Below are 27,352 nucleotides of genomic sequence, written 5' to 3' on the forward strand. Positions count from 1 at the left end.
AATTTTGAAATAAAAGGGAAAAAAAAAAAAAGCAATTGGGGAAGTTTTATGAGTAGTTAATCATTAAGGAACAAACTAATAAGCCTATAAAAACCCAAAGTAATCACACTTTAGAATAAATCCTAACTAGGTTGCCTCTAAAAGTGTGCTGCTAAGAGTACCATCTGAGTTAACCTATCCTTGTTACCATCATTTCATACCTTAACAGCAGTTTGAAATTCTACCTCTTATTCTGTTTATCCATGCCCCTGTACAGTGGGAGCTAATACAGCAAGTATGTAATAAAGACCCTTAGCTAATCTTTCTGCTTATCTGTTTGAGTAGGAAAACATTTTGTTTCTCCCTTAATAAAATTACAACTCCCATATGTGCGAGTTTTTGTGCAACCCAGCCAAAGAAGGCCTGTGGTTTTGTAGAACATACATCTGCACAGGATACTGCAGGGTTTGTCTGGGACAGTAGACATCAGGTCATGGATGTCTCTGGTCTGCAGGCAAGGCCAGCTGGTGTCTTACCTTGGCAATAGTCATGGCTCTGATTTTCTCAATGTCAATCATGCAGTAATGCCAGGACACCAGGCTCTTCATGTTGATATACAGCTGGTTCCACAAAGCTAAAATAGCTTCATAGTATTGCTCAATTCTAGTATGAAGGAAAAAAAAAAAAGCATGATCAAAATGCATCTGTCCTTGTAGCATGGATACAAAATATCCCAAGAAATATCCACCAGATGTGGAGCACGTTAAGGCTTGTTCTCTACTTGAAAAAATCTTGGAAATTAATTTATACCTGACTTTCATTAATACAGATAAGAAAAACAGTGTAGATATTAACTTTTAAACATTTCTAGGCCCCAGCCTGGATCCCAGCAAGTTTCACTGAAGTGAGTTTCCTCAAGTGAAGGTTCTAGTCCTTAATCCCCCACCTTTAGGGGCAGGGGCAGTGCACTCTGAGCAAGGCACAGAACATATTTTGTGACTGGTTGCTGTTTTGAGTGAACTCTAACCCCAGTGGCAAGCATCCAAACTCGGGCAGCAACTCACTTGGTAGCCAGATCCACTGCCAATGGGTTGGGGGGTGGGATGATAAGGCTGACAGATGGCACCAGCATGTCCACTCCTCCAGGGCCGGTCACCAGCCACTTGCTGCGCTCGTTGTTGTCCTTCAGGATGCACTCATCGCCTTTGCGCACCGTTTTCTGCAAGGGACACAGAACAGGGCTTCTCCTTAGCTAACTAAGGTGGGGCTTCCAGGAGAGACAGACAAGGGAGGTGCACCTAGATCACAGAAGCAGGAGCGCTTCCCAGCTGGTCCGGGTGTGCATCTCAGCTTCACATTAGGGCAATAGATCAGTACAGATCAACCAACCCCTTCCCCCTGAATCTGGTTTCCACGTGAAGAAAACCCAAAAAAGCCCAAGAGTGAGCCAGAGAACCCCAGTCTGCTAGATCATCAGATGTGGGGCTTGCCCTAACAAAGACTGAATGTGGACACACGGCCTGGGTAAGCTAGGCAACCATGCATGGCTTTCAGCCAGTGAGCTGAAGGCATGACGACATTCAGTGCTGCATCCATATTTGCAAAGGGACTGGGAGTGAGTGTGGCAGAGCCAGATTCACCAGCTCCAACTGCCAGAAATCCTGACACCAGCCAGCCACAGGTGTGGCCATGGTGCAGGAAGAAGCACATAAGCAGAAAGCACATCTAAATTTATTATTAAGAAAAAAAAAAAAAAAAAGAAATAAACCCAAGCAGCCTCAGTACTGAGGAGGAAGAAAAACCATAATTAATTTCATAGTCCATCCAGAAAAGAAATGGGAATACTAATGAATAACTGCATATTCTTCACTTTTGTTAGATGAATTGTTCACCCAAGAATCCAGAGAAGCACTGGAAAGGTGAGCAATAACCAAAATAAAAAAAGGTGTGGATGCACAGAGACATCTGTACAACAATTTCAGTCTTATCAGCCATAAGACTTTTATGTTCAAATTTGAAATATGAGTATTAATGCTATTTAATAGATTGATAATAGTAATTTGACTAGATTTATTAACCAATAAGAACCTACTTGTTTATTCATAGTGCCAAGAAATGCAGGGCTTCTTCCATCAAAGAAATTCAAGCTGACTAAAACCAGATAAAGGGGTTACACCTACCAGCTCAATGGTCTTCTTACTAAGTAATTTGCAATGGTCTAGCTTACACAATGTTCATTCTCAGCTAAAAAGGGATACAATACCAGATCCTGTTTGTAGTCACACAGAGCCTTGAGGATAATGGGCTTGTTACTCCGATAGTCTGGGTTACGTGGCTTCAGCTGCACAATCTTCCTGGATTTATTCACCAAACTCTGCACTTGCCTCTTGTATTCAAGAATTCTCTCTCGTTCATTCTGCAAAGATTAATTATATGTTACAAATTTATTCTAAAAATAAAAGGCTTTATTAAGAGAGGAATACATCTGAAACTTACAGTAGGCAAAACTTACTTTAGCTCCAATGGGATGAGCCTTTGGCCTGCAATGTAAAACTGCAGTTTTAAAAAGAGCTGAGAAACATCTAAGTATCTTTGCAGCTCTGGCAAAATGCAAAGTTTGCAAGATTTGCATAGCAGGTTTTTCATACAGATCTTCAATGTGGTTAAAGTGGTGTTTAAGAAACACAGGCATAAATTGAAAAAATCTAACAAAATGAATGCTAACAAAAAAAGGCAACAATTACACTTTCAAACCTGACTTCATCAATTGGCCTTTTACACCACTGACAATTTTTCTCCAATTTGGGACTGTAGTGCTTAACTCGTGATAAGAGCTAAAAAAGCTGACTTCTATCCTTTCAAAGAGACTACAGTGATAAAGTGACATGATGAATCATTTATCAAATGTGTTTATCCTTTGAGGCAAAATCTATTCTACCACACAAGAATAAAATTTTTTTTTTCCCATTTGTTAACATGTCAGAAAATTGGGGATCTGTTGGACTCATTCCAGACTTAAAAATATAGTTGTCTCAAGTTCATACAGTACTGTATTCAAACATCGCAGTGCACTTGGGTTTACATTTGTTATCTAAAGAGGACAGCTGGTTTCCCTGAAAAGCAGAACATAACCTGTCAGGTGAGTATGACAGTACCTCCAGCTCTTTGATCTGCTCCAGCAAAGTCTGCAGTGACATGCTCTTATCACAGATGAACTTCTTTCTGATAGAGTCTTGTAAGTTTTTCAGGTAGCACTCCGTGGCTTGGGCCTCTTCAAAGAACTACAGGAGAAAAGTTGTGAATTTGGCTGTGTGTAGCTCTTAAAAATGTCTGCTAAAAATTGATGAACTCTTTTAATGAGAAATCCCAGTTCACCTCTCGTTATAAATGGTAACATTTATAACATCACAACAGTGTGCTGTAGTAAATATATGTGTGCACAATAAATATGTCTTTGATGGGATTCACACCTTTTTTAAAGTTGTGTGAATTCTCCATATCACTACTCACCTGAAAGTAAGCTGCATTCTCCTTCAGATGAACATCAATACATTTGGTGATCTGAAGAATCCAGCTCCACTGAGTTTGCAAAGTATCCATGTAGGCCTAAGAAAAACAGCAATATACACAATTCAGGCCACCACACTGATCTCTCTCCCACACCTAGACTCAAGCAAAATTATCTATGCTTCACACAAATGCAAATGAAAAATCTGCTAAAACAAATTCATGGATACCAGTACAATATCATTCATGCAAATGGCTTCACAACTTCTAAGCATCCACCTGAAATGAGTTAAATACCTGCTTATGAGACACAAAGAGAAATCTGTTTGTGACCTGAACTTGTTTGATCAACATAAAGCCCCAGGTGCATTAACAGAAAGGGGTGAAATGCACAAAGAGTAGTGCAAATAAAGTATTTCAGCTGCAAATGGCCATGTTCTCATTCTTTCAGGGAACACCACCAAACATTATATTTTATGCTAGTTGTTTTTAAATTCAAAACACTCAAGCAGCCATGTATATTCTTTAAAAAATGACACACAACTTTCACTTCACTGCTGGAGCTTAAAAGAATCTTTCCTTTAAGAGAGAATCTGACTACAGGAGAAATAGGATTTTACACAATATGCTAACAGTTAATCAAGTAAACATACTGAAAGGCAGAAAAGATATTTTTTTCCTTTTAGTTTCTTTAGTTGCAATGTTGTTATGCACTCTTGAAACTGCAACAACTACAGCATCTCCTAATAAATTGTCCAAATTTTTGCAGCCTTTTTAATTAAAAAGTAAGTGCACATCAAGCTGTGAAAGCAAAAGTGTCTTGGCTAAGCCATAGAAAGGCACTATGAGTTTCAGCTGCAGAAAGTATTTGCACTTAGATTAAACATAAACCCTCAACAAAGGGTGTGGCTTTTTTCAAAACATACCCACTAAGACAGCAGAACAGCAATTACATGCCTTCCTATCATAAATTCTGCTGTACTGTAGTCAGCACAATCAAGATACAGCAATTTCAACACACTCAGATAACGCCCTAAGCTTAGATTTCATTTTTACTTGCATCTATCACCATGCAGTTGTTAATGGCCAGGTTTGTAGAGGAAGATAGTAACATTTATTAGAGCAGTCCTTAAAGCTGGGTAAAATGGGCATGATTTTGGGCAGGCAAACCCTTCTTGAGCCCAAATGCACCACTTTGTATGTGAACTTTCACTGAGGACTTTTCCCATGTAGCAACTAAAGGAGCAAGTGAAATCACACAAAGTCTAACTCACCTCAATTTTGTCTGAAGCAGGATGCTGATTGAGCACTAGCTGGTCACTTTCTTGCTTTAGCTTGTTGAGTTCTTTTTCTTTAACCTCCAGTTCACTCATACGTTTCTAAATAACCAAAACACAGCATTAAACTAATCCCAAAGGTACACTGCACAGCCAGAACAGTGTTTTCATCTGCTTAAAATTTCCCAGATAGTTGTGATAATATAAAATTATCCCCTCTAACACTATAAAGTGTTTCCACTAGGTGTACTGAAGTTAATTATGAAGCCAGTAGAATCAAAGAAGGTGCAATCATCTCAATTCTAGTCTCTGGGCTTGCTTTTTCAGAGAGCAAAGCACATAAAGTTCTGTCTTTCTTAAAAATGATGGAAGCAAAAACCACTGCCTCTTGCAACACCCAGAACAACTGAACTAAAAAAAGGCACTTTCACAATAGTGTGAACCTACATTCTTTTTTCAGTTTAGTGATCAGCACCAATACTGGTTAAACAAACACACATGCTCAATTTCCCTACACAGCCACAGACAACAAGGAGCAGGGCAAACTACATCTGACCCTGCATGCAATGTGCTGCATGCAGAGCCATCAGGAACAGAGCACAGCTCTGCTTCCTGGTGACAGATAATCATGGCCAAATACAGGGACCTCTGACCCCTGCATAGTCCCAACAGGGAGAATTAAAATTGCTTGATTCCAGTCCCTTAGTCTGGCATGCCAGCACAATGACTGTGCTGTGCTGTGTGCACAAGCAGTAGGTGATCACTGGTCTGTAGTGGACTGCACCAAGAAGGCCACATTCCAAGGTCAAAACAAACTATGAGACTCCCTGAATGGGAGCAAAATCCTCCAAAAAATATCCTGTCCTGACTCCAAAGGTAATTACATAGTACTGCACTGAAAACTGTTGATAAAAAACCCCAGGAACTCCAAAAGAGTGAAGAAACACCCTGTGATGAGCCTCTCCCAAGAGAGGCTGTTTCTCCCTGACTATTCCAAGAGAGGGCTGATGGAAAGCATAGGGAGGTTGAGCTATCTTACAGAGAAGGATTCCTGCTTCCTGGCAATATCAGTGTTCCTGTCACTCCAGTCATAGAGGAGCTCCTCCTCCTCACAGTCATTGATCCACATGATCTCTCTGCTGGTGGCCTGGATGAGGTTCTGGAATTGGCGAAGCTGATCCATTCTCTCAAAGGAATATTTCTGCAAGGAAGTACAGATATGAGAAGCCATAAACATATAAATGCCTGAGCTGTGTGGAGAAAGGAAAGCTAAGAGCACAGCGTGGCTTTTGCCTTTTTTTTTTTTTTTCTGTTTAATTGGTTTTGGTGGATTTTTTTTGGGGGGGGGGGTTTGGTTGGTTGGTTGGTTTTTTGTTTTGGAGGTTTTTTTAATGTAAAATAACAATAAAACCCACATGTCTGTAAAACCTGTTGGCAGTGGATATCAGGTGTGCCTGGGTTTATTGAACCATGAAACCTGTTAGCAATAGACAGTGCACAACGTGTCAGGATTTATAGAATAGGAACCTGTTGTCAGTACCTTCCCAAAGTCTTTTCTAACATACGTGTAGCAGACATGTAGGAAGGCAAGCAAAAAGACATGAGGGAAGTACAAGAAATGCCTGAACATTTAACATCCTTTTGCTTGCATTTGCTGCTCATAGTATATCCTTGATGTTATAGCAGCATCTTTTGCACAGTTGACACTTCAAGAAAAAATTCTTTGTCTTCACGTCATAATACACATCCTGTTGCTTGAAATCAGGTTGCCAGGAATCAGATTCTGCTCCCAAGTGTTAAATAAACTATTTGCACAAGGTTCTCACTGTGTTTTACATGAAGGTCCACAGCAGGGAAGATGCACAGCCCTACACAGAATTTGGTTGGTTCTAGTCCCACCTTTGAATAACTTCTTAAGCTTCATATACAGTGTAATTTTATCATTACACTTACTCCCATTAAGGAGGTAGAGGTCTATTCTTCACCTGCTTGGTGACCAACTCCCTTCACCAGGTGCAAACTAGAAACTTCCCTGTGAGAACAAGTCAATTATACAGCAGGCAATGCTGTATCTTAAAGTCCATTAATCTCAAGTCCATGACTCAGAATGAATCTTCCAGAAACTACAAAGCACTTTCAGTTTACTGCTGAATAGAATTATTCAAATGTGCATCTGTCACTCTGTCAAAACCTGAAGTGTCCCTTGACAATCACATTGGTGCTAATAAAGCAAACAGGGTCTCAGAGAGGACCACATCCCTTGCTTACCAGCAGGCCTTCATATTCTTCCTCCAGCTGATGAACTGCAGCCTTCTCCCGCTGGAAGAGAGACAGCAAACACTTAGTGAGCCTTTTACAAGTTGCCTATTTGCTGGTACTTCCTCTACAGAGTCAATATCATAATTGCAGGTGGTAACAGGCAAATGCCTGCAAGAGACATCTGTCAATAGCAGATTTGCTCTGTTGGATGACTCAGGAGTACAAAACCAAGGCCTGGACAAACTTACTGCTCTCATGGATGTTTGGTATATATATCCAAGCCTGCACATAATCTGTAACACCAAAACAACACCTGAAACTGGATTTCTTTCTGCACCAAACTCCTGCACCAGCTAGTCCTAGAGCAAGCTTTGGAGATTATGAACTAGTATAAATTATGATGTGAGCAGACAGCTCCAGTCTTTATCCCCATTTCTATGGCTGGGAACCTGCCCAGCCCTGGAACTGGTATTTCACAGGGCAGACTATCACCTTTCCTATTTGAAACAGAAGGGAAAAGGGATAAAAATCCTTTCCACTCTTCAGCTTTATTGAGAGATCAGGGCTCCAGAACAGACTACCTTTTCTTTAGATTGAACTCTCTCTTGCCAACTGAGAGAAAAGATGAATGGAAATTAAATAAGCCTCCTCTCTCCTATACCTAACTGCTGGGCTGATAGGAGAGGAAGTTAACATAGTATTTTCAGTCACTTCTTTATTCCAATCACAAGACTCAGAGGGCAACAGAAGTCTCAGAGGAAAAAAAAAAAAAAAAAAGAAAAATAATATCAACACATAAGAAAAGCTTTAATCTTAGCGCAGAATTTGGGCATTTTTCACAGGAAAAAACCTGATGACTCAAGGTTGCATCTGAGCACCCACTTTATTCTTTCACTTCCTTGTTTAATATACTGAGACAGCAAGTGAGAATAATCATTCTTAGTCATCTGTCTCACAAAGAATATGGCAATATTTATTTGCCAGCCTTTGTGCACAACAACAAAAAGCTAAATAGCTACTAATTTTTTGTTTTAAAATTCTGAGGAACTGTCGAGGAATTAAGAGTTGGAAGTGTTTGCTACCATGACACCAGTGCTTTCTGAAGACAGAATGAACTTCCCAACATTCCTTTTTTTTGTGGTGGAACACCAGTGAGCCACTGCTATATAACTAGACCAAGCAAAGTGTAAGGTAGGACAGCAAATTACCAGATCTGTTTTGACTTTGTCCAGGTGCCAACGATAGTCTCCGATGGCATTGTGGGTTCTCCTGTGCTCACAAATTTGTTGCTCAATGGATGCTGCTTCAAACCCCCACTTCACTTGCTCCATTTCAACCTAAGAGTAAGAAACAGGATTGGTACTTTAATTTCCAATATTACTGCCTAAATTGAAGCATAAAGGAATTGAACTGAAGGCAACTGACTATGTGGTAGAGAGTAAAACTGAAATAAAGAGAAGTTCAGGATAGAATTTTACAGTTTCTTTAAATTGCCATCAATTAAACTGTGTGACAGGCTCCCAAAGCAGAAGAAACAAAATAGGAAAAATATTTCAGTTGTTTAAAGTTCTACTAGATGAAACACGCTCAGTAGTGTATTTTCATCTGTTGTCTTTGGATCAAACTGTTATTTTATGTTCTACAGTAAAATTACATTCTTATCACTCTGAAAACAAACCATGACTTATCAAACAATGCTATTCATGCAATTCATGTGAAAATGCCCAATTAAGTTCTATAGCCCAGTACACCAGATTTCCATTTTAATTTTGCTCATGTAAACTTCAACAACTTCAGTTAAATACGGTCACTCTAAAAAACCTCGACAGAATAGAAACTGAAATTATTAGAAAATGTGTTGTTTGTCTTGCATTTTAGCAACATTTATTGTAGGATGACAAGAGAAAATGTCTAAAAATAGAATAAAAACAGTAATACACCTGCTAATTACTATCCCAAAAACTGACTGCATTCCTTGTTTCATTTTTTTCCAAATATTAAAAGCCACCTATCTTTAAATTCAGCTCCTCAAACTCCAAATCCTCTTCTATGCTGCAAAGACACACTGCAGCTCTATCTGAATGCCTGTCTATGCACATGCCCAGTAAAGAAAGAGGTATCCTAATCTTGGGTTGGAACTGAATTTGGTAATTACCAGCCTGGAGTCAAATCTCTATGAGTCAACAGATGACAATAAAGCCAGAACTCAAGCGTAGGGGTTCAAAGGCAGTGCTGAAAATGATCCAAGAAACAAAACCATTTTTCATTCAGACATCTGAAAGTTAGAGGACTTTGACCCTTCTTGTTATATTTAAACAGTCCAAAGAGACTGTAGCAACAGTGGCAGCCGTGGCTGGCTGCCACATGCAAACAAAGGCTGTCTGGATTTCCCTGCAGTTTCCCCAGCTCCGCACTGGAAATTTGACTAACCCTCCCTACCATCTGATTCTCCTACCAGCAAACCATGCAGACAAAAACCAGAAAAACAGCAAAAAACATCAGCTGCTCAGAACTTTTTCCCACATCTCACCACATTACTAGGGGAAACATTATCCTAATCTCGATGTGAGCAAGTAATGGGGCACAGCAAGGCACGACGGAAAGAAGCAGCATCGTGGCAAGTTCAAAATAAATTTTCCCAGTGAGGTAAGTGCTTACTGGCCCCACCTCAGCTTTCTGTAGGGATGAAGGGGAAGAGAGAGAGAGCGCCTTTGACTTTCACAGGAGGTTTAGTGTGGGAACACAGCTATAAAGCAGCTGCTTATGCTCCCTGTGTTTAGCACAGAGTGTCTGAGCAGGGCATCACGTGGTGTCTTTGGGAGGTGCAGCCTGTTCCCCATCTTTCATTGCTGGAAGCATGCCCAGAGTCTGTCCAACACCACTCCTCAAGCCATGGCAGGTCTGACAATCAGCCTCCTCTCCCACAGCATGTGAAGAGCAATGATGTTGGCTGTGGCTGTCCAGGCACAATGCTTATATACATTACCACTCAAGGAGTGCATCTCCACTTCCCCTTCCTCCTCTAAAACATGCCACACAAAGACTGGACTGTAACTAGCACTCGCTTAAAAATACTGCAACTCTACAGAGCTCTACCCTCCCCATTTGGTTTGCATAGGAGCCACCTGACAAATGCCAAACGCAGATAATAATGACAGAATCGCAAAGCAACAACCGAATAAAGAGAGATAAAAATAATGCAATTTCAATTTACAAGGTGTCTGCACGTGTGACTTCTGCCACCTTGTTCCATCCTCCCTACCTGTCTCTCGGAAAGGGCTGTCCAACCACAAACTCACAACTTTCACTTCAAAACAGAACTTTCACCTCAGCAGCACAAAAAACAGTGTGTGTTTTCCATTTCAGATTACATCAGCAACAGCTGTGAATTGGCAAATTTGTTCTCAGAATGCAACAAACAGTAGCTTCAGCACTTCTGTGTGCATTTTAGCAGACTTCTGAGAGCCTAGTCCCGTGGCAATCAGCTCTACCTCTCTGTGATAAAGACAGACTAGAGGGGGAGAGCAATTGTAAAACACTGGACAATGGTTAAATCTGTGAAGATGGTCCTGTCTGTGTAAAGGGTTAAAATAAGTATGAATCAAAGGAAATCTGTGCAAGGAAGGAAGGAGGGAAATATTGAGCATAATAATCTCTAACACAAATATGCCAATGTTTTTGTTATGCTAACACCTGTGTTTCATTTAGCTTTCAAATCTAACTTCTACACCTTTTCTTCTGCAAAAGAAGACACCAATCCATGTTTGGATTTCAGTGAGAATTCACTATATGTATAATACTGGCAGGGTAAAAAGGAACTTGGAATAACATGCAAGCATTCACAGGTACCTTTACTTTTCTACTGGCACCCAAAACATTACTACATGAGGCGACATTCATAAACAACACCAAATTTTAGCATTGTCCCTGGGTTTTGCGCGGATTTACCTTCTGCTGCCTCATCCAGTTTAAGCATTCACTTGTGACACGTTTTGTGTACTCATCCCAGCCCGAGCCGCTCTGAGAGGAGAAGCAGCCGCCGCCTTTGGAGCTGGCCCTCCTGGCGCGGGGAACGCTGATGGCTTTGTACAGGGCACGCATCTGCTCCTGCAGCTGAAGCAGCCTGAAAGGGAAGGAAACACTTAATGTCTGTGAGCAAAACACCCAGAAAACACAGAAACAATTTATCTTTCCTACTGGACCACCAACTATTCAAAACAAAGTGTTGAAAGCAAAGAACGTGGAAAAAATATGCGGATTAAGATTTCATGGACACAACTAAGGGGTCAATTTCTATCAGAAATATGTTACTGCAAGACCCCTCTCCATGTTAGTGTGACCAAAAAGATTTAGTTCCACCTTACTGATTTCTATTACGTCCTGCAACACCAAGGAAGGTGAGCACTTGAGGCACCACAAATTTTATCAGTCACATTCCTGACCCCAACCCTTCCCTGACAATACCTTTTCTGATACATGTCACAGGGCTGGCCCATCTGCCTCATCTCTCTGATCAGTCCATCCAGGATGTCCATTTGGTCATTTGCCTGTGCAAAACAATCTTCCAGATCCCTGTTCCCTCTAAGTGGGACACCATCCCCATATTTCAATTCCTAATGAAAAAAAACAGATGGGAGATTAATTTAAATATTCATCATCTAAGCTTCCTTTGATTGTCTTAAAAAAGGTGTTGTGAGGACTGGGGATTTTTTAGGAAGCATGATAAGTTTCAACTGCCAGGTCTCTGACTGCCAGTTTTCACTGGCAGAAGGTTGATGATCCACAGTCACTGAAAAGTGCTTATTAAAACAAAATATGGAAGAAAATTATCAAAATGTAGCTATCAAACAAAATTTTCCATAAAGAGCAGCACATCTTGATGTTTATTTCAGTGGAACCAAGGCTTCACATGATGTGCTAACTTCTTAAGACATTGTGCTTTTGTGTTCAGAAGATGAGAAGGAAACACTATCTTAGTAGGAGAGAGTAGATATTGCTCCTGATTTTCCACAAGGTTCCCTGAGGTTCTAAGACCTCCCCCTCCTGCAAAAACACAAGCAGGACAGTCTGCCTGCATCCAGCTCCATGCCCCATCACATTTGCATCCCACCTTATCACCCAAAGTCTAGGCAAGTTCTCCATGCACCCTCTCAGAGCAGTTGGACCAACATGGCCATGGTGTTCCAACCAGGGAGATGTGGCTCTTTGACCTCACTGCACACTGACACAGCCATGCTGAGCAAAACACAATACAGCTGTGACCTGATATTCCAGATAAAATATTATGGACCTCATTGCTCTGTCCCTTAGAAAGAAAAGAAAGAAACAAAGCAGGCAATGCATGTTGTGGCACCAAGCTGGAAGTAAACATCTCTTTCTTTCAAGTTCACTGGAATAATATTAACCCTGAACAAAAGGCAGTATTTACTCTGGCATTGATTTTTGTATAAACATGCTCACACGTCCTGTATCTCTGAAAAGGAAATGAACTCCTAACCACAGAGTTCATTTCTGAAAGAATTTTCTGCCCACAGAGGGTCCAAAAGTGTGCATTAAATCACATCTACTACCAGGACTGATGAAGTGTTTCACATCTCAGTGGCCTCAGCAGCAGGATGCACTCACCACCCTGCACCTCCTCTGCTTCAGCAGGAACAGGGGACACCCCATGTTTGCCAGGAGTGAATTTAGCATCAGTGAGTAACCTGCCCCCAGGTACTCGGGGTTTGTACCAGAGTAGCATACTGCAGAGGTTATGTGTATGCATTTGAGCTGAAACAGCCAGGAAAACTTTAGTCTGGTTTCATTTACTTCTTTGGGAATTATCTGGAAGAATAAAATGAAGGTAATGAAGGTATTTCCTAAGGTGGCTCAGGTTCATTACGGCCCTGAAAACGATGACAATATTCTACAGAACACACTAAGAGAGTGTAAGTAGTCATTAGTAACAGATGTGAACACTGACAGTGGTCCTGATCTAAAACTGAAAAATAAGACGCAGTAGAACCTGTTTGAGGGTGGGTTTGTTGGGTTTTGCTTTTTTTTTTTAATCAAGAAGACCCCTTTCATTAACCAGATGCATTTCAATCAGTTTTACTGAACAGTGTACAGAGGGAAGAAAGAGACCTAAGAAGGAGGCATGTCATCCCACTCCCTGTTGCCTCACACAAACAGCTGACAGGGGAGAAAGGAGATGAAGAAGCAGAGCCTGTGAGTCCAGATAACAGCACAGAATATGTATGTAATATTCATAATCAGTTTGGATAAGGAGAACAAGAAGCACTCACGGGCTGTACTATGAGCTCAGCTCGCGTCAGGCAATCCGAGCAGTTCTGCAAAAGCTCTTGGATGGTGTTCTGGCGTCTGGACATGGTACAGGTCCCATTCTGGCTGTTGTGGGGGAGAAAAAGATGATGAAGTAAATACAGAGCAATTACATGTTTTGAAGAAATACAAGTAACACAAATTGAGAACACTTAAGAGAAGTTACACAGAATAATCCACCTTGTATAGTTTCATAGAGACACACACACTTCAACTGCACTGGGAAATTATAACGACAGTTCCATGATGGCAGAGCCACTTTATAGTCCTGCAACAGCAGGCACAGACTGACTTTCCCACAGGACAGCGTAGAACGTGGAAACTGGCATGCCATAAAGGAGAAAGTTTTTCTTCCAGCACAGGTATTTGCTGCTTTGATAGACAAAACTTTGGCAGCTTTACAGCGAGAATGAATTATTCACAATCTTTGTTAAAGTCAATACATTAGAGCATAGCCTTTGTGTGATGTAATTGTTCATGTTATCACACCAGCCATCAAATGTCAGGGCACACAAGGAAAGCAGGATCCTCAGCTAGGCAAGCACGGGAGCACACAAGTCCATACAAGTGTAAGAAGGGCCCTTTTATCAGCAGAAATGCACAAAGCTAGTGCAGTGTCTTGGGAATTAATTGCAAAATACACAAGCTACTACAAAAATAGATGTAGAGCTTGGAGTCAGGGGACATGCTTTCTTTCAAATACATGAAGTGTGACTTTGGAGTCTCTAAGTAAAAAAACACTAATGGGGGAAAAAACTGAGTCAGGTAACGGGGTCTTTGTTGTTATCTTGCACATAATCTACTGCATCCATACTCCCAGAATGTGAATTTGCCAGCATTTAGGACTCAGCCATCAAAGTGAACCACTGTAGTTGAATGGAGGTGAGGTGATTCAAGTGAGGAACCATTCCTTGGTGATGGGATCAGACCTCCCAAGCAAGCCCAGGCGGCTCCTAAACCCAAACACTTGCCAGTGAAACTAAAACAAACCTAACTAACAGACAGTAAGAGCTAAGGTGTTTCCAAGCCTTGCCTGACTTTCTAACTCCTGTGCTCACAGTAGGTAACCCTTTCCATTACAAATCACTGAAGAGACATTCAGTTCACATTCAGACACATTACAACACTAATGCCAACAAGAGCACCAGTGTGAACCTGTCCAACTCGGAGCCAACAAGCAATCTGGATTCAATGGAAATCTTTCCACTGACTTGAACAGACTCTGACAATCCTTCATAAAAGCAATTGTGACAATGAAATAGCAGAACTGTCCAAAGGCAAAATCACTGGAGCAGTGAGAAACATTTAATATTTTTAAGAGCTCTTCTGCAGTGTGTGCTTTTGATGCACCAGCAGCATTGCCATTCTCCTGTCAGCTCATCTGGAAGAAACAGAAAAGGTCTGAGCAACTTTTCAGCAACTTCCCCCGTACCAGGGAACAGACCCTCAGAGGTGCAGAGACAAAACTGCAGAGTCACTGGGTGACATGAAACAAGCTGAACACATGCAGCCCCCAGCTTGTACTGTGACCCCTTGGCTGCACAAACACTGCGCCCCTCTGTGCTATGCACCCCTGTGTGTCTTGGAAACAGCTTAAAGAAAACAATCATGGAAAATAACATACGGGTCTGATTTTGTGCCAGGCTTTGTGTCAGCTTCCTTTTCTAAATCAGTCCTTCTCCTTAGGCATCACTGCTGTGTTTAGATATAGAAATATCTGACTGCATCTGAAATTTACATTTAATTACACCCACAATTATTCTCATGAATGAAACATAATAAAAAAGAGAGAGGAGCATTCCAAGCAATTTTCTCTTTTTAGAACACTGGAAGAGTTTTTTTCTTGAATCCCTTTTTCCATCATGTTCTGGCAGCTACAAATGCTGGATATCCATTAAAGCCAAATAAAGTATAGAAGGTGACCAGATTTATACTGTAACCAGTCAGTCTATCTCCACTGGCTTCAGGATAACTTCACTGAACTCAAAGACATTACTCCACCATGACAAGAGGTCTAAACAACAGCTATTATAGTTAACATGGTAAGAAATTGTGAAGAAAAGCTATTTTCAAATAAATCAAACTATTAAATTAAAATACAAACAAGTAGAAATACAAGCATTTTGTGTTCATTCTAATGATGTTTGAATGCCACATCCGTAATTATTGCCCAAATAATTTAAAAAATTGAAAACCTGAAGATAGCTAAATATAGATGCACAAAACTGTTTCAAAGGCAGGAGCAGAAGCCTGGAAATGAGAGGCTTAAGTACACCCTATCTAGGTCTTCAAATAGAGTAACAAGTTACTTGTTTACAGTTCATAGGGACCTTCACAAGAAGAAAGCAGTACATATTTAAGGCTCTCCAATCCAGCAGATAAAGATATAACCAAAATAATGGCAGAAGCTGTAGCCATACAAATTGAAAACAGAAAAGAGCACACTATATTATTAATGCTTTCTTTGTTGTTAAAAATCTAACCAGTTTTGCCAGTGAAAAAACAGAGGTAAATCCCATTATAACAATAAAAAGGTCATGGCCTGTTAGAGGCATTTGCTTTCAAATCTGTCAGAAGACCAGAGCTACATGGAGTAATCAGAAGCATAGGAGCTGATGTTTGATGCCACAGCTCCATGAAGCCAACAGAAATCAAGAATTTCAAATTTGAAGGGGATTTATCTGTACAAACACGTCCAAGGGCATAAATCAATCTCTGAACTTTAAAAATAAAAATACTTGGTGAGACAACACCTTAACAGGCATATACTGATGTTGATACATCAGACGGCACTAACACAGTCCCACAGGGACACATCTTCAATACTTTTCACCCTTGTGACAGGAAGGTACTCCATTAGAAGTTTCAAAGTCCTTCAGTGTAATCTACCTTTTAATGAAGTCAACAGGCCTTCAATGGGGATGAGCAGATCAAAGCAGAAGCTCCAGTTCAGAGTAATAAGACAACCAACCTTGAGGCAGTAGGAAACAGGCAGCCAAACTAAAACCATATCCAACACAGAAAATACTGGACCAAACAAACTGAGCCAAGCCCAGAACATGCTGGACAGGCAAGAACAAAGCTAGATTTTTAAAGTAAAAACATGTAACCTACATGTTACATAAAAATATATTCATGTCCCTTAGAAAAATGGAGGATACCAACAATCCTCAGAAAACACAGATTAAGTGGGTTACATTACATGGTATTTTGTCAATGCCTCTCTTGTTTTGTCTGATTTTGTTTACATGAAACTGAATGAGTTTAGAGTAATGTTTGGTCATTTTAACACCTACTGTTGCTATGACAATTTGATTTAACTCTGGCAGCATCTAAACCTCGCACATATGAATAGGATCCTGTTGTATCCAACACTGTGGGCACACCATGCAGTGAAAATATGGGCAGATTTTTCATTTGTTTTACTGCACCCCTGCAAATGCAGCATATGTTATCAACCATTCCAGCAGAACTGGCAAGAACTGGAAGCTGGTCTTTTAGAAGGACTCATAACAAAAGAGTGCAGGGTCTGTCACTAATAAATATATACATTTGCAATAGCCTGACTATTTGCTGTGCTGCTTTGGTTTTGTAAACCCTGCAGAACAGTGCTGAGGGAAACAGACTGGACTGCTTCTGACCTTAGCTACGTATTTGTCCCTGCAACTCACTTTAGACCATGGCACTTATTTGGAAGGCAACTCATGAATTTCAAAAAGGTCCTATTAAAGCAGAGTTCTTCATTAAAATAATTTTAATAGTCATTAACTATTAAAGGAACAAAGGAAAATAAAAGGGGATAGTGGCTTTGTTTTAAAATTATGAAAACACTTCAAAACACAGATGAATTGCTTTTACTTGGGATGTTGAAATGGCCTGTTGCTCTCCACTGTCAGGAGAGCCCTAGGAAAGGCATAGCATCTCCCTGTCGTCATTGTGTACAGGAGCCACCCTTTTCAGTGCATGTCAAGGCAGAACACACTGCTCCCTTGCTATTCCACCCTCCAGCTCTCCCTGAGAAATGAGAGGACAGCCCAACCCCTGCTGCCACTGGGATTTGGGCAGGATAGCAGTTCAGGCAACACCTCCCTGCTGGAATATATCCCAACTGAGCTAAATCCAGCCATTACTGTTGAATCCCCAGTGTCTGAACTGGGATTTGTGTTTAACTGATGAGCAGTACCAGTGATCCTTACAAGCCCCCCAGCTCTACTGAAACAAGAAAGAACTACTCCTGCTTTTCCTTTAAAAGGGACTGAGAAACGTGTTCAAGGCCATATGATGAGTTATGAGCATAGAGACAGACGTGTCAGCAGTGCCCACCTCCCCAGAACACAGCAGGGCTGGGTACTGCTGGCACCGATTTATTCAAGCAGTCAAAAAATTATCCTAGGGGATATGTTTTGAATACACCAAATACTTCTCTATAATACCTTCAGCTTGCACCCTCACAGCCCACTGTGGGAGCTGATATCACTGCAGAACCCAAGGGGCAAGGGAGCCAGCTACCTTCTGCTTTCTCACTTGCCTCCTGCTGCTGCAAGACCTGCACACCCCAGCACAAACACCTCCACTGTGGGGGCTGCTCCAGTGTCCGCCTTTGCTACTGCACATCCAGAGGCTGCTGGCCTATCCAGAGTGTGATAGAGAAGCAGGGCAAAGGAGACAGAGAAACACATCCAGCAATTCTGAGGAGCCTTCCCACAGCTTCACAACTCCCTAAGCTTTGGGAGGTTGCACAAAGAGGTTGCTCTTGTCCCGAAGATACTATTTAAAATTACTTATTGTACTCTTTGCTAAATTTTCCAAGCCCTCCACAAAACTTCCAGCCTTTTAAAAATTCAAAGCTTTTATTTTTTTTATTCATCCAAAAAACAGAGGAAGCCTTAAGAAAAAGTCTTCTAGCAGATCCAGAATACTGAACAATTCCCATAATTCAACAACAGCAAAAAAGTTGCGCTTCTTTTTCTTCACACTTCCCATCCCCCTCCACACAAACCTGTTTGAACAAGCAAAAGATTCATAAAGGGATTACCTGGTATGCCCAGGGTAGGCAAGTCAGAAGAAAAACCTGACCTGGAATCTGCATTCCCAGCACAGAGCCTGCACATACCACCGCCCATCCGCCACCACCTGCCAGCTGGGTGTGTGTGTGTGTGCTGGAAAATGCAACGGCACAAAGGTGGTGAATCACGACATCCATAAGAAAATAACCAGGAGTTGAAATGCCGCAGTCCAGCTTTCCCCCTCCTGCCTCAAAGGAGGTGAATACAAGCTGTCAAATCATGAAGAGCTCTCCCTGTATGTCTCTGCTCTAACTAGAACCAGTTTTGGCACACCACAGCCTCACCAAACTAGTCCAATCTGCCAAGTATGCACATAGACTGGGGCTTCCATGATGGCTGGAAACCTCAAAAGACCTCTGCATCTGGCACAATCAGGCTCTAAATACCATTTAAAATGTGCAAAAATCTTGTAGTCACAAGTGAATTATTGAATTGTTAGGACCCCCGAGGCTTAGTGCCTTCTCAGCGTGCAGGGTTTCACAAGGAATAGTGCCACACCTGTTCACAGCAAGTCCTCATGCCTTTTCCCAGCGGTATGAATCACAGGAGCGACAGAACGGTTCCCAAGGGCCGTGCCTGCCCGATGGAGCTGGCTGCTCGCACGCTGCCTCTCCCACCTCCGCCGCTGGGACAGGCAGGTGCCAAACGCCGGCTCCAGCCTGGACCATGGAAACACGCCTCTGCTGCTCCACAGGCAGCAAAGCCCCTTCTCCTGACAAGAGGCTCTCACACCTGCACGTCCCTGCGGAACAGAGACCTGGGAAAGGCTCGGCCTGGGTCTCCTCTCACGGCGAGGCAGCATTTCCCGGCCAGCCCGAGCGCGGCGCAGGCTCCGCCGGCAGGGCAGGTGTTGCACGGCAATATTCAGACACATTCCTGTATTCCTCCCTCCCTGCCTCCCGCGCCGTCTGAGCAGCTCGGAGGGAAAGCTACCACGCCAGATCTATTACCACTCAGCTCAGCCAGGACTCCACAGATCCTTGCGAGGCTGATGGGAAAGGCAAAAGTGTGGCTTTGAGTCAGTTTTCTCCACGTTTACTTTGTTTCTTGGCTCCTCAAAGTAATGCCAGGGCAGGGCAGGTAATTGTCTAACTCCTTTTCTAAACACAGAAGTTACATTAATTCTTAAAAGTAGAACTCTGTAAATTAATTTATTTTTATGTCACTCAGTGACCGTGAATCCTAGGCTATTTTTTCCCCTAATCTCAGCAATGACAAATAAAACTGCACAGCTTTGCATTTTTTTCTTTTCTGTCATGGTTTATCAGATTTTCTATCTCCATAGCAAAGACATTGATAAATATTTGACTGATGAATTGGCAGTTTAGTAGCGTGTGAGTCACTGTCAAGCTGAGTATCTGTACTCCGGGCCAAGCTCATCCTGAGTTCCCAAGCCAGAAGAAACAGGGAATGTTGTAAAAGCACCTTGCTGAGCCCTAAGGGTAGGGAGCGTCCTGTATTGCTCTGTGAGTAATGTAATGCTCAGCACAGACTTGTTTGGCAGAATACGCCCCAAAACTTACAAGACTAGACCCTAACTTGAATCCTGCTGCATTTAAAAATTAGGGTAGAGTGATCTTCCCCATGGAAAAAAGAAGCCTTCGTTTTCTGAGTTCAGTAGATGCCACTAAACTTTGACACTGAATATGTCAGGCTAAATGTAGTTAATAAAACCAGTTCCATAATGATGGCCCTGGTCCCAATAGCACAACATGCAGAGCATTTAGTGGATTTTCTGCACACAAACACGTACAAAATCTGGCAAAACTGCTGTTTTCATTTACTGGCAATAAACCACGCATTTTGAGACACATTTTAACGTGTATCAGCACTGCTTAAAAATAAACCTATGCAACTCAGTAAGGTGGCAAACACACATACTCTGTTGCAAAAGAAATATTTGAAGTATTCGGGATGGTCAGATTTTTGCACATAAAACAATAAGTAAATGCTTTTTTTTTAATTTTTTTTTTTTTTTGTCATCTCAATAATTGTCTTTAGTTCCTCTCAGAAATCTCACAATAAAGTGAACAGGAACTTCCATTGCAACCTCCTTGCCAGACATACCTCCCCAGAAAGGAGATATGAATATTATGTTATAAAAAGCAAATGAAAGAATGTTGATATAAGGTTGTTAACCTCTGAATCAGGTCTGTCCTTTCCACCCTTGCTACACCACCACTAAATGCTACGGAAAGAAGAGCCTAACAAACTACAGACTGGCTTAAAATATGTAACTGTAATCAAAGGATGCTAAATTAAAGGAAAGCATTTCTCCTCTAGTGAAAGTTGGGAGTGATATGGAAATCACCCTGCTGAATCCAAATAGAGTTGCACCAGTGAAAAGTGAGAGAAAAGAGAACTGCTGGGATGTAACACGTCCTGCCATTCATTTTTCATGGCTGTCTCTTGTAAATAGGTAAAAGTAAGTAAAGGTAAATCTTGTAAAGGTATTTGCAATGAAGCATGACCAGAGAAACAAATCCTCACACAGGCAGCACAGAAATGGCATTTTGGAGTCCTAGTGTGTGCACTCACCAGTGCTACAGTACTGAATTGTTCTTATTCTATAGCAATAAATAGATATTATCATACTATTGTATTGGTAAGTGGATGTGTTCTAGCTGCAAGTCATTGTAACTAACTTAACTATGCACACCACAAACTGAAAGTCAAACAAAGAACTAAAACGAAGAACTGGGCAGTCATAAACAAAAAAAAAAATCCATAGAATGCAAGTATTTCATTCATTCAGTGGTCCTCTAGCAACTGGTTTGACTTATGTAAGCTGAACGCTCTGTGCTCTCTAGACAACCCTAATTCTCTATGGTCACTTATGGATCTGCTTGATTTTAAAAAGCATTCCTTTTCTCACCTGCTGTTTATTTACTATGTATGTTTAATTCCCACCTTTTGCAATCTAATTATGTACTATCCATAAAATTAGGGCTTAAATTCTAATACAGCATACATGACAGGTCTTCTGCATCAATTCCTGAGTCACTGGCATCCATAATGAGACCAACAGACTTAATACAGCCATTCCACACACACAGACTAGTCATCACCAGCTGTGCTTTGTGATGGTGCTGTACCATACATCAGCACTGCTTCCTTCAGTGTCTCTAACTGCTGCCTGCTTTTCAGTCCTGTGAACTCCCAGACAAGGAGACAAATGGAGAAGTCTTCATGATTACTGCACTCTGCAGAAAGTCCTTGTCAGACATGATGTGCCCAGATCGCTGCATCCATGAGAATAGGCATTCCCCAAGCCAGGATTCGCAGTTGGCACCCTGCCTACAAGACCTTGACTGTGCTCACTGCACCAGGGCAAGGAGAAGGTTAAAAAGGTAAGAGGCAAGGAGAGCAGACCGATGTTGCTTGTCATGTATCTCTGCTCCCGGCCACAAAATGTCAGGGATGGCTCTACAAAAGATCACGACTTAAACTCCCAGGCCTTGCACAAGCTAGAAACAAACTCAAAAATTAACAAGAGGACATTTCCCACTACTTAAAATGGTTTTATAGCCCTAGTTATGCAACTAGTTGGGGAAGGCAGAGCCTGGGTGTATGGGGTATAAAGCAATTCACTTCAGTTCAGCTTGTTTTGCGTCACCGAGCAAAGCAGGGCTTTATCAGCACAGAACTGTTGGGTCAATAGAGCCAGCACCGACCCATTTACAGCCCTCAGCGCAAGCGGGAGACATCGCTGCTTTTAGTCCTGCTACTCTCTTCAAGGAGAGTCACCGCTAGAAGTGTTTTTTTACAAGTTCTTCGCTTGCATTTAAAAGCGTTTTAGAGAAGTTAAGACGCCTCAGGGAGGAACAGCAAAAGGAAACTTGCGAGCTCGCACATCTAGGGAATCCCACCGCGAGCGGGCTCACGGCAGCTGTCCAGGGCGGCCCGAGGGAGCGGGGCCAGGGCCGGCAGGACCCGCACCTACCCGTATCCATCGGAGGCGTAGTCCCCCCCGTAGGTCTTCTGGTAGTAGTAGGTCTTGTGGGAGGTGTGCGTGTGGGTGCCGCCGCCGCCGCCGCCGCCGCCGCCCCCGACATGGGAGCTCATCTCGTAGCGCAGGTCGGTGCCCGACTCGGCCCGGGCCATGCGGCCCAGCGTGTTGATGCGCGGGTGGGAGCCGCCGTTGATGCTCATGGCGGCGGGGGAGCCGCCCGGGGCCGCGCGGGGCGAGCGGCAAAGCGACGGGGACACCGAGCGGCACCCGACGGCAGCAAAAGCATTCACGGCCGGCAGCGCCCGCCGCCGAGCCGCCGCTCCCTCGCGGTGCGCCGGGGGCCGGGGAAGGGCCGGGAGGCGGCGGTGCGGCGGCCCGCAGGTGAGGCAGGGCAGGAGCGCGGAGCGGAGCCGGGCGGGCGGCGAGGGCTGCTGGCGGCGGCGGCGGCAAGAGCAGAGGTCCCGTCCCGTCCCCTCCCCGCCGGCAGAGGAAAGGCGAGGCCACACCTTTCCGCGGTGGTTTTAAGCGGCGCTCCTGGGCGTGGGGCCGCGCCTCGCCTGCGCGCTCCGCGCCTCCTCGGCGGCCGCCCCGGGCTCGGCCGCGGCCCCGGCCCCCGCCCCGCCGCGCTGCCGCTCCCCGGTGGCCGCCCGGCCTCTGTCACCGCCGCACCGGTGTTTGCAGCACCTCTCCCGGTGCGTGTGCCGCCCTCAGGAGTCGCCAGCCGAGGTTGGAGTCCGCTGGAAACTCCCGACCTGTGTCTGCCCTGTGTCTGCGGGCTGGCGCTTCGAAGCCGCGGAGCACGGAGCGGGTCGTCCGAGGGCTGGGAGCGCTGCGGGGAGGATGAACGGGGCCAGGGTGCCCTCGACGCCAAACACCTCCGTGCCTCTCCGGAAAGAGCCTGGCAAGGCAGCGCTGGGTAAATCGGCACCATTCCGTCGAGGATGGGTCTGTTCCACTGGAAGCTGCTCTCTGCCCTGCGCATCGCAGAGTGTTGATGCACGTCGGGAAAACGATGTGTGTGTTTCATTAATTCCAAAATACACAGTGTCCCACATTCAGGAGGGCTTTGGGCACTCCAATCCCAGAGCATTTCTGAAAATGGGCTGAAATTTGTGCCCCAGTGCATGAAATATTGGACTGGTGTTATGCTCTGATTGCATTTGTGCCTGAGAAAGAAGATATGCAGAAAAAGGCATTCAAACTTGTCTTTTCTTCTCAGATTTTCTTGATTCCTGCCTTCCGGTGCTGTGAAAGTTTTGTTTAACTTTCAAATAGGCCGTATCTTAGGAGACAAAGTCATTTTAACACATCCATGCCTGTACAGGGTGTTGGCAAAGGCATTTACTGTCAGATGCCCAGAGGGGCCTTTGCTGCCAGGCAGTGACCATCGGATTAGTCCCAAGTCTCAACTGAGCACCAATTCTTAGCTAGTTCCAGTGGCACTGCCTCATGTGGCCTGGCCACTTGTCCGTGGTGTTGGAAAACTAAGATGGTCAGTTTTTAAGAAGCAGCAGTCACTCATAAATAGCCATGCCAGGCTTTTCTGAAATACTCCTGAGGCTTCCATCCCGTGTGCAGTACCTGAGCCAGCCGTATCACCCACCTGATGCTCTGTGACAGCACACCTGCTGGAACATTTTAAAATTTGTGTAGCAGCCCATACCATGCATAAATTCTTGAACCTGTTTCTGTCTTTTCTGCACTCCTCATTTTCCTGCTATTTTAAACCCAAGTGATAGGTCATGGGACAGTAAGTAAAAACTAGATAAACATATCAAAAGACAAGACTTCCGAAACTATTCAAGAGAAAACCAAACTTGTGCAGTTTTCCCGAGCGCCACTGAAACTGCTGGAGCTCTGTGGGAGCACCATGGCACAGGGCACATGAGAACCTGCCCTGCTGCTGGAGGTGATGGGCAAAGTGTGGCACAGAGGAGCCATAAGAGCTCCTCCAAGCAAACGTGGGGTTGCTTGGTCCTGAGGAGCATCCTGGTGGCACCGCCCGGAGCTGTAAAGAGCACTAAGAAGAGGCAGAATGCAAGGTGGCTTATTATATGTGAAGTCATGCAGGGACTTTTATATTGTAATATATATGCTGTATTATATGTAACATGAATCACTGCATATGAGTGAATATATATATATATATATATATATATATATATATATATATATGTATACAGACATACATATATATTTGGGTATATATGTGGATTTGGGATGGTGTTTTGAATACAGATTACATCTGCACGATTGGATGGTTTGACATTACATTTCAAAGCCGTAAGGGAGCAGAATACAAAATGAGGATGAGTAAGAAAAACAAATATAGAGGCTTAATGCTGTAAAGAAGGAAGGAAAAAAGTAGAAAACAGACGTGGAATAGGCAGGAAATGCCAAATGAGGGAAACTTGAACTTTGTGCTTTGACACTCCAGTCCAAACTTTTTGAAACGTAAATACAGAATTAGTACCACAAATATACATAAAAGTCAAATTTTTGCATGGTGGTGTATCAAGCCAGGCATTTGTATTCAGACATACAAACATGAAGCTTTTTTTTTCCCAGCAAGTCCCTTTGAAAGCTGTCCATTTATATTTATGCACAGTTAGGGATCCAAAAGTACTACACTGACTTGAGGTTCTTGCTGAGTTTTAGCACCACCTCCCATCAGCCCCACCCTTCAGCTTGGGCTGGTGTGCCAGCTCAGTGAGACACACCATTATCTGTGATGGAGCCAGCGTGTGTGAGATACACCCAGAGGCCTGGATGAGTCACTGCTACCTGGACACGCAGAAAAATCCTTAAATACATTAATAATGGCTGTGTTCTGGTGGTCCCACTTGCACAATTAGCCCCACTGAAATGAGAACGAGAGGATAAGACTGAGATGATACTGCGAGCAGCACAGTTCTCCTATCTTAGATGTTTTTATAGAGACAGAAATGAAACAAATAAATTTGCTGAAATAGTCAATGTTTCTTGGGTGTTTACCCTAGCTGGACTCAGTTACCTTGAAGAAGTCACATAGATATTGCTTGAAATTCATCTAAATGCATGAAAATATCAGCATAACAGCTGGATGATCCCACTTAAATCTTGCTTCACTACTCCTGGAAAGGCCCAGTCCTGACGTACCTAAGGCCACATCCTAAGTTCCTTGTTTTTCTTTGGTATCAGAGAGTTTTTGAGTGCAAATAGCCAGTTAACTGCAAACTGCAGTCTCATGGTGTCCCTCCCCATGGCAGCGGGATTGGAAGTCACTGACCTTTAGAGTGCCTTCCCACTCAAACCAAACCATGACTGTATGATTTTCCCTCCAAGGAAAACTACATGCAGGAGTGGATAAAATGCAGTAATTTGGAGTTTATAGTTCATCTCCTTTAGCAGAGTTCTGTCTCCTAAGGTAAGGATCTGTTAAAATTGTGCAGATCTTAGGAGCCCTCTTTAAGCAGGTTAGTCTAAAGGAGGTACAATATTCCCTACAGGCACCTGAACCCAAGCTAGAGCTGGGGTCCATGCTGCAGCCCTGTTTCCTAATGTGCCTCCCTTGGAATTGCAGACACCATGAGGATTTCAGGAGACAGCAGTTCCAAAGAGGCAAAATGTCAGCAATGGATGACTGCTTCAGCAAACAGAGGGAGTCTCCTTTACACATAATATTACTACTAGGCCTACCTCTTTAGTTTTAATAAAAGGCTCCTTTCCAACCCCAAATGGTGGACCCAAAAGCCCTATTTTAGGCTTAGGCTGGTGATAATGGGTCTTCACTCAGGACATTACCTGAACTGAACTTAACATGCTGTGTTGGTCCCTGTCTATACCAGGGAAACCTCTGTATTTTATCTTAAGAACTGAATTCCCAGGGGCACACTGAAATTCCCCTCAATGGTTTGTTAATTCTTTGCTGTTGGCAATAGTTGCCAGCCCCTCCTATTTCACGTGGCTTCTTCTGAGCTTATTTAATGGCATCCTCTCTTTAATGCTCTCCTTGCCTGGATAGAAACCAAATAAATTTAAAGTAGCTGAAACACATTGATAGCCAGTGACATCTGACATTCAAAGTGCAAATCTGAATTTGACTTGGTAACTGATTTCCATTATGGTAGCTCGCAAAAAAACCAGCTCTGGCCTTCCGAACACATCAAATCATCCAGGTAAACCAGTGTGTGACGCTTGTGTTCCTAACTCCTACAGCTTTGGGCAGTAAGGACAAGTTTGCACGTGCAAGCCACTGATCTGGTGATGTGCCTTTGTCAGGTGCTCGATATGCACCACCCTGCTGTGCAGGGGCTGCCTGGGAAGAGGCAGCTTGGGCTGAGTGGCAGCATCCACGAAGTCCATGTTTGTGATGATGTGAGAGTCAGTCCTGGGCATTTCCACTTCCTCCCTTTGCTCAGGCAGAGTTCTCCCCAGAAAACTCACAGTTAACACTCCAGAGTCTGAGCTGCTCTATGCACATGAAGAGAGGCTGGTGCCACTAAAAAGACCCCTGAGCAACAGCAGGCATGGTCCAAGATGTCATTAATAGCAAACTGAGAGGTCTCAGACAACTTATTCAGCTGTATCCCTGTCATGGGGAAGATATACCTTAAATGCACTCAGATGGTTTCTAATTATGGGCAGGTTTACAGGGCCCTGCAGCAAAATGCACTTAAAAATGTAGATATGCCCCAGTGGATGCTTGGAGAGTTTTTAGAGGGCAGGGTACGATTGATACAAGGTGCTCCCTGTGAGCCTGTGTCCAGTCCAGTCCAGGACTGCCTGCCAAGAGCTGTCATTCCCAGCTTCCTGAACAGCCACTGTGCTCCTTTCAGACAATCCGTAGAATATTACCACCCCCCACCTCAGTCTCTGGCAGGGTTTAAGAAAAAGCCTTTGAATTCATCAAGAGGAATGAAGCTTAGGACTGCACAATTCCTTCTATACCATGCAAAAGTAGAGGGTGTGGTAAGGGATGTGTCAGCCTTGCCAAACCTGACTGACTA

At 43.3% G+C, this 27,352-nt stretch overlaps 1 protein-coding gene across 4 annotated transcripts in view; it reads right to left on the reverse strand.

Annotated features, from left to right (window-relative positions):
* Positions 1–27,352, reverse strand: part of DSP (desmoplakin) — a 50,605-nt gene that overhangs the window by 16,453 nt on the left and 6,800 nt on the right. For 2 of the 4 annotated variants that reach the window (XM_005481714.4, XM_005481713.4), the window contains exons 1-13: positions 22,356–22,861; positions 13,310–13,412; positions 11,487–11,635; positions 10,971–11,145; positions 8,231–8,359; positions 7,032–7,082; positions 5,803–5,964; positions 4,761–4,865; positions 3,490–3,585; positions 3,135–3,260; positions 2,243–2,395; positions 1,044–1,198; positions 516–642 (exon numbers count right to left, since the gene is read on the reverse strand). In XM_005481714.4, coding sequence (XP_005481771.2) covers positions 516–642; positions 1,044–1,198; positions 2,243–2,395; positions 3,135–3,260; positions 3,490–3,585; positions 4,761–4,865; positions 5,803–5,964; positions 7,032–7,082; positions 8,231–8,359; positions 10,971–11,145; positions 11,487–11,635; positions 13,310–13,412; positions 22,356–22,564 — 1,740 coding nt within the window. In that variant the 5' untranslated portion in view covers positions 22,565–22,861. Of the gene's footprint in view, positions 1–515; positions 643–1,043; positions 1,199–2,242; positions 2,396–3,134; positions 3,261–3,489; positions 3,586–4,760; positions 4,866–5,802; positions 5,965–7,031; positions 7,083–8,230; positions 8,360–10,970; positions 11,146–11,486; positions 11,636–13,309; positions 13,413–22,355; positions 22,862–27,352 lie in introns of those variants that run through there. The other 2 variants (XM_014275858.3, XM_074543922.1) reach the window with 2 other exon arrangements.

The sequence above is a fragment of the Zonotrichia albicollis genome, chromosome 1 (assembly GCF_047830755.1).
Source record: "Zonotrichia albicollis isolate bZonAlb1 chromosome 1, bZonAlb1.hap1, whole genome shotgun sequence".
NCBI lineage: Eukaryota > Metazoa > Chordata > Aves > Passeriformes > Passerellidae > Zonotrichia > Zonotrichia albicollis.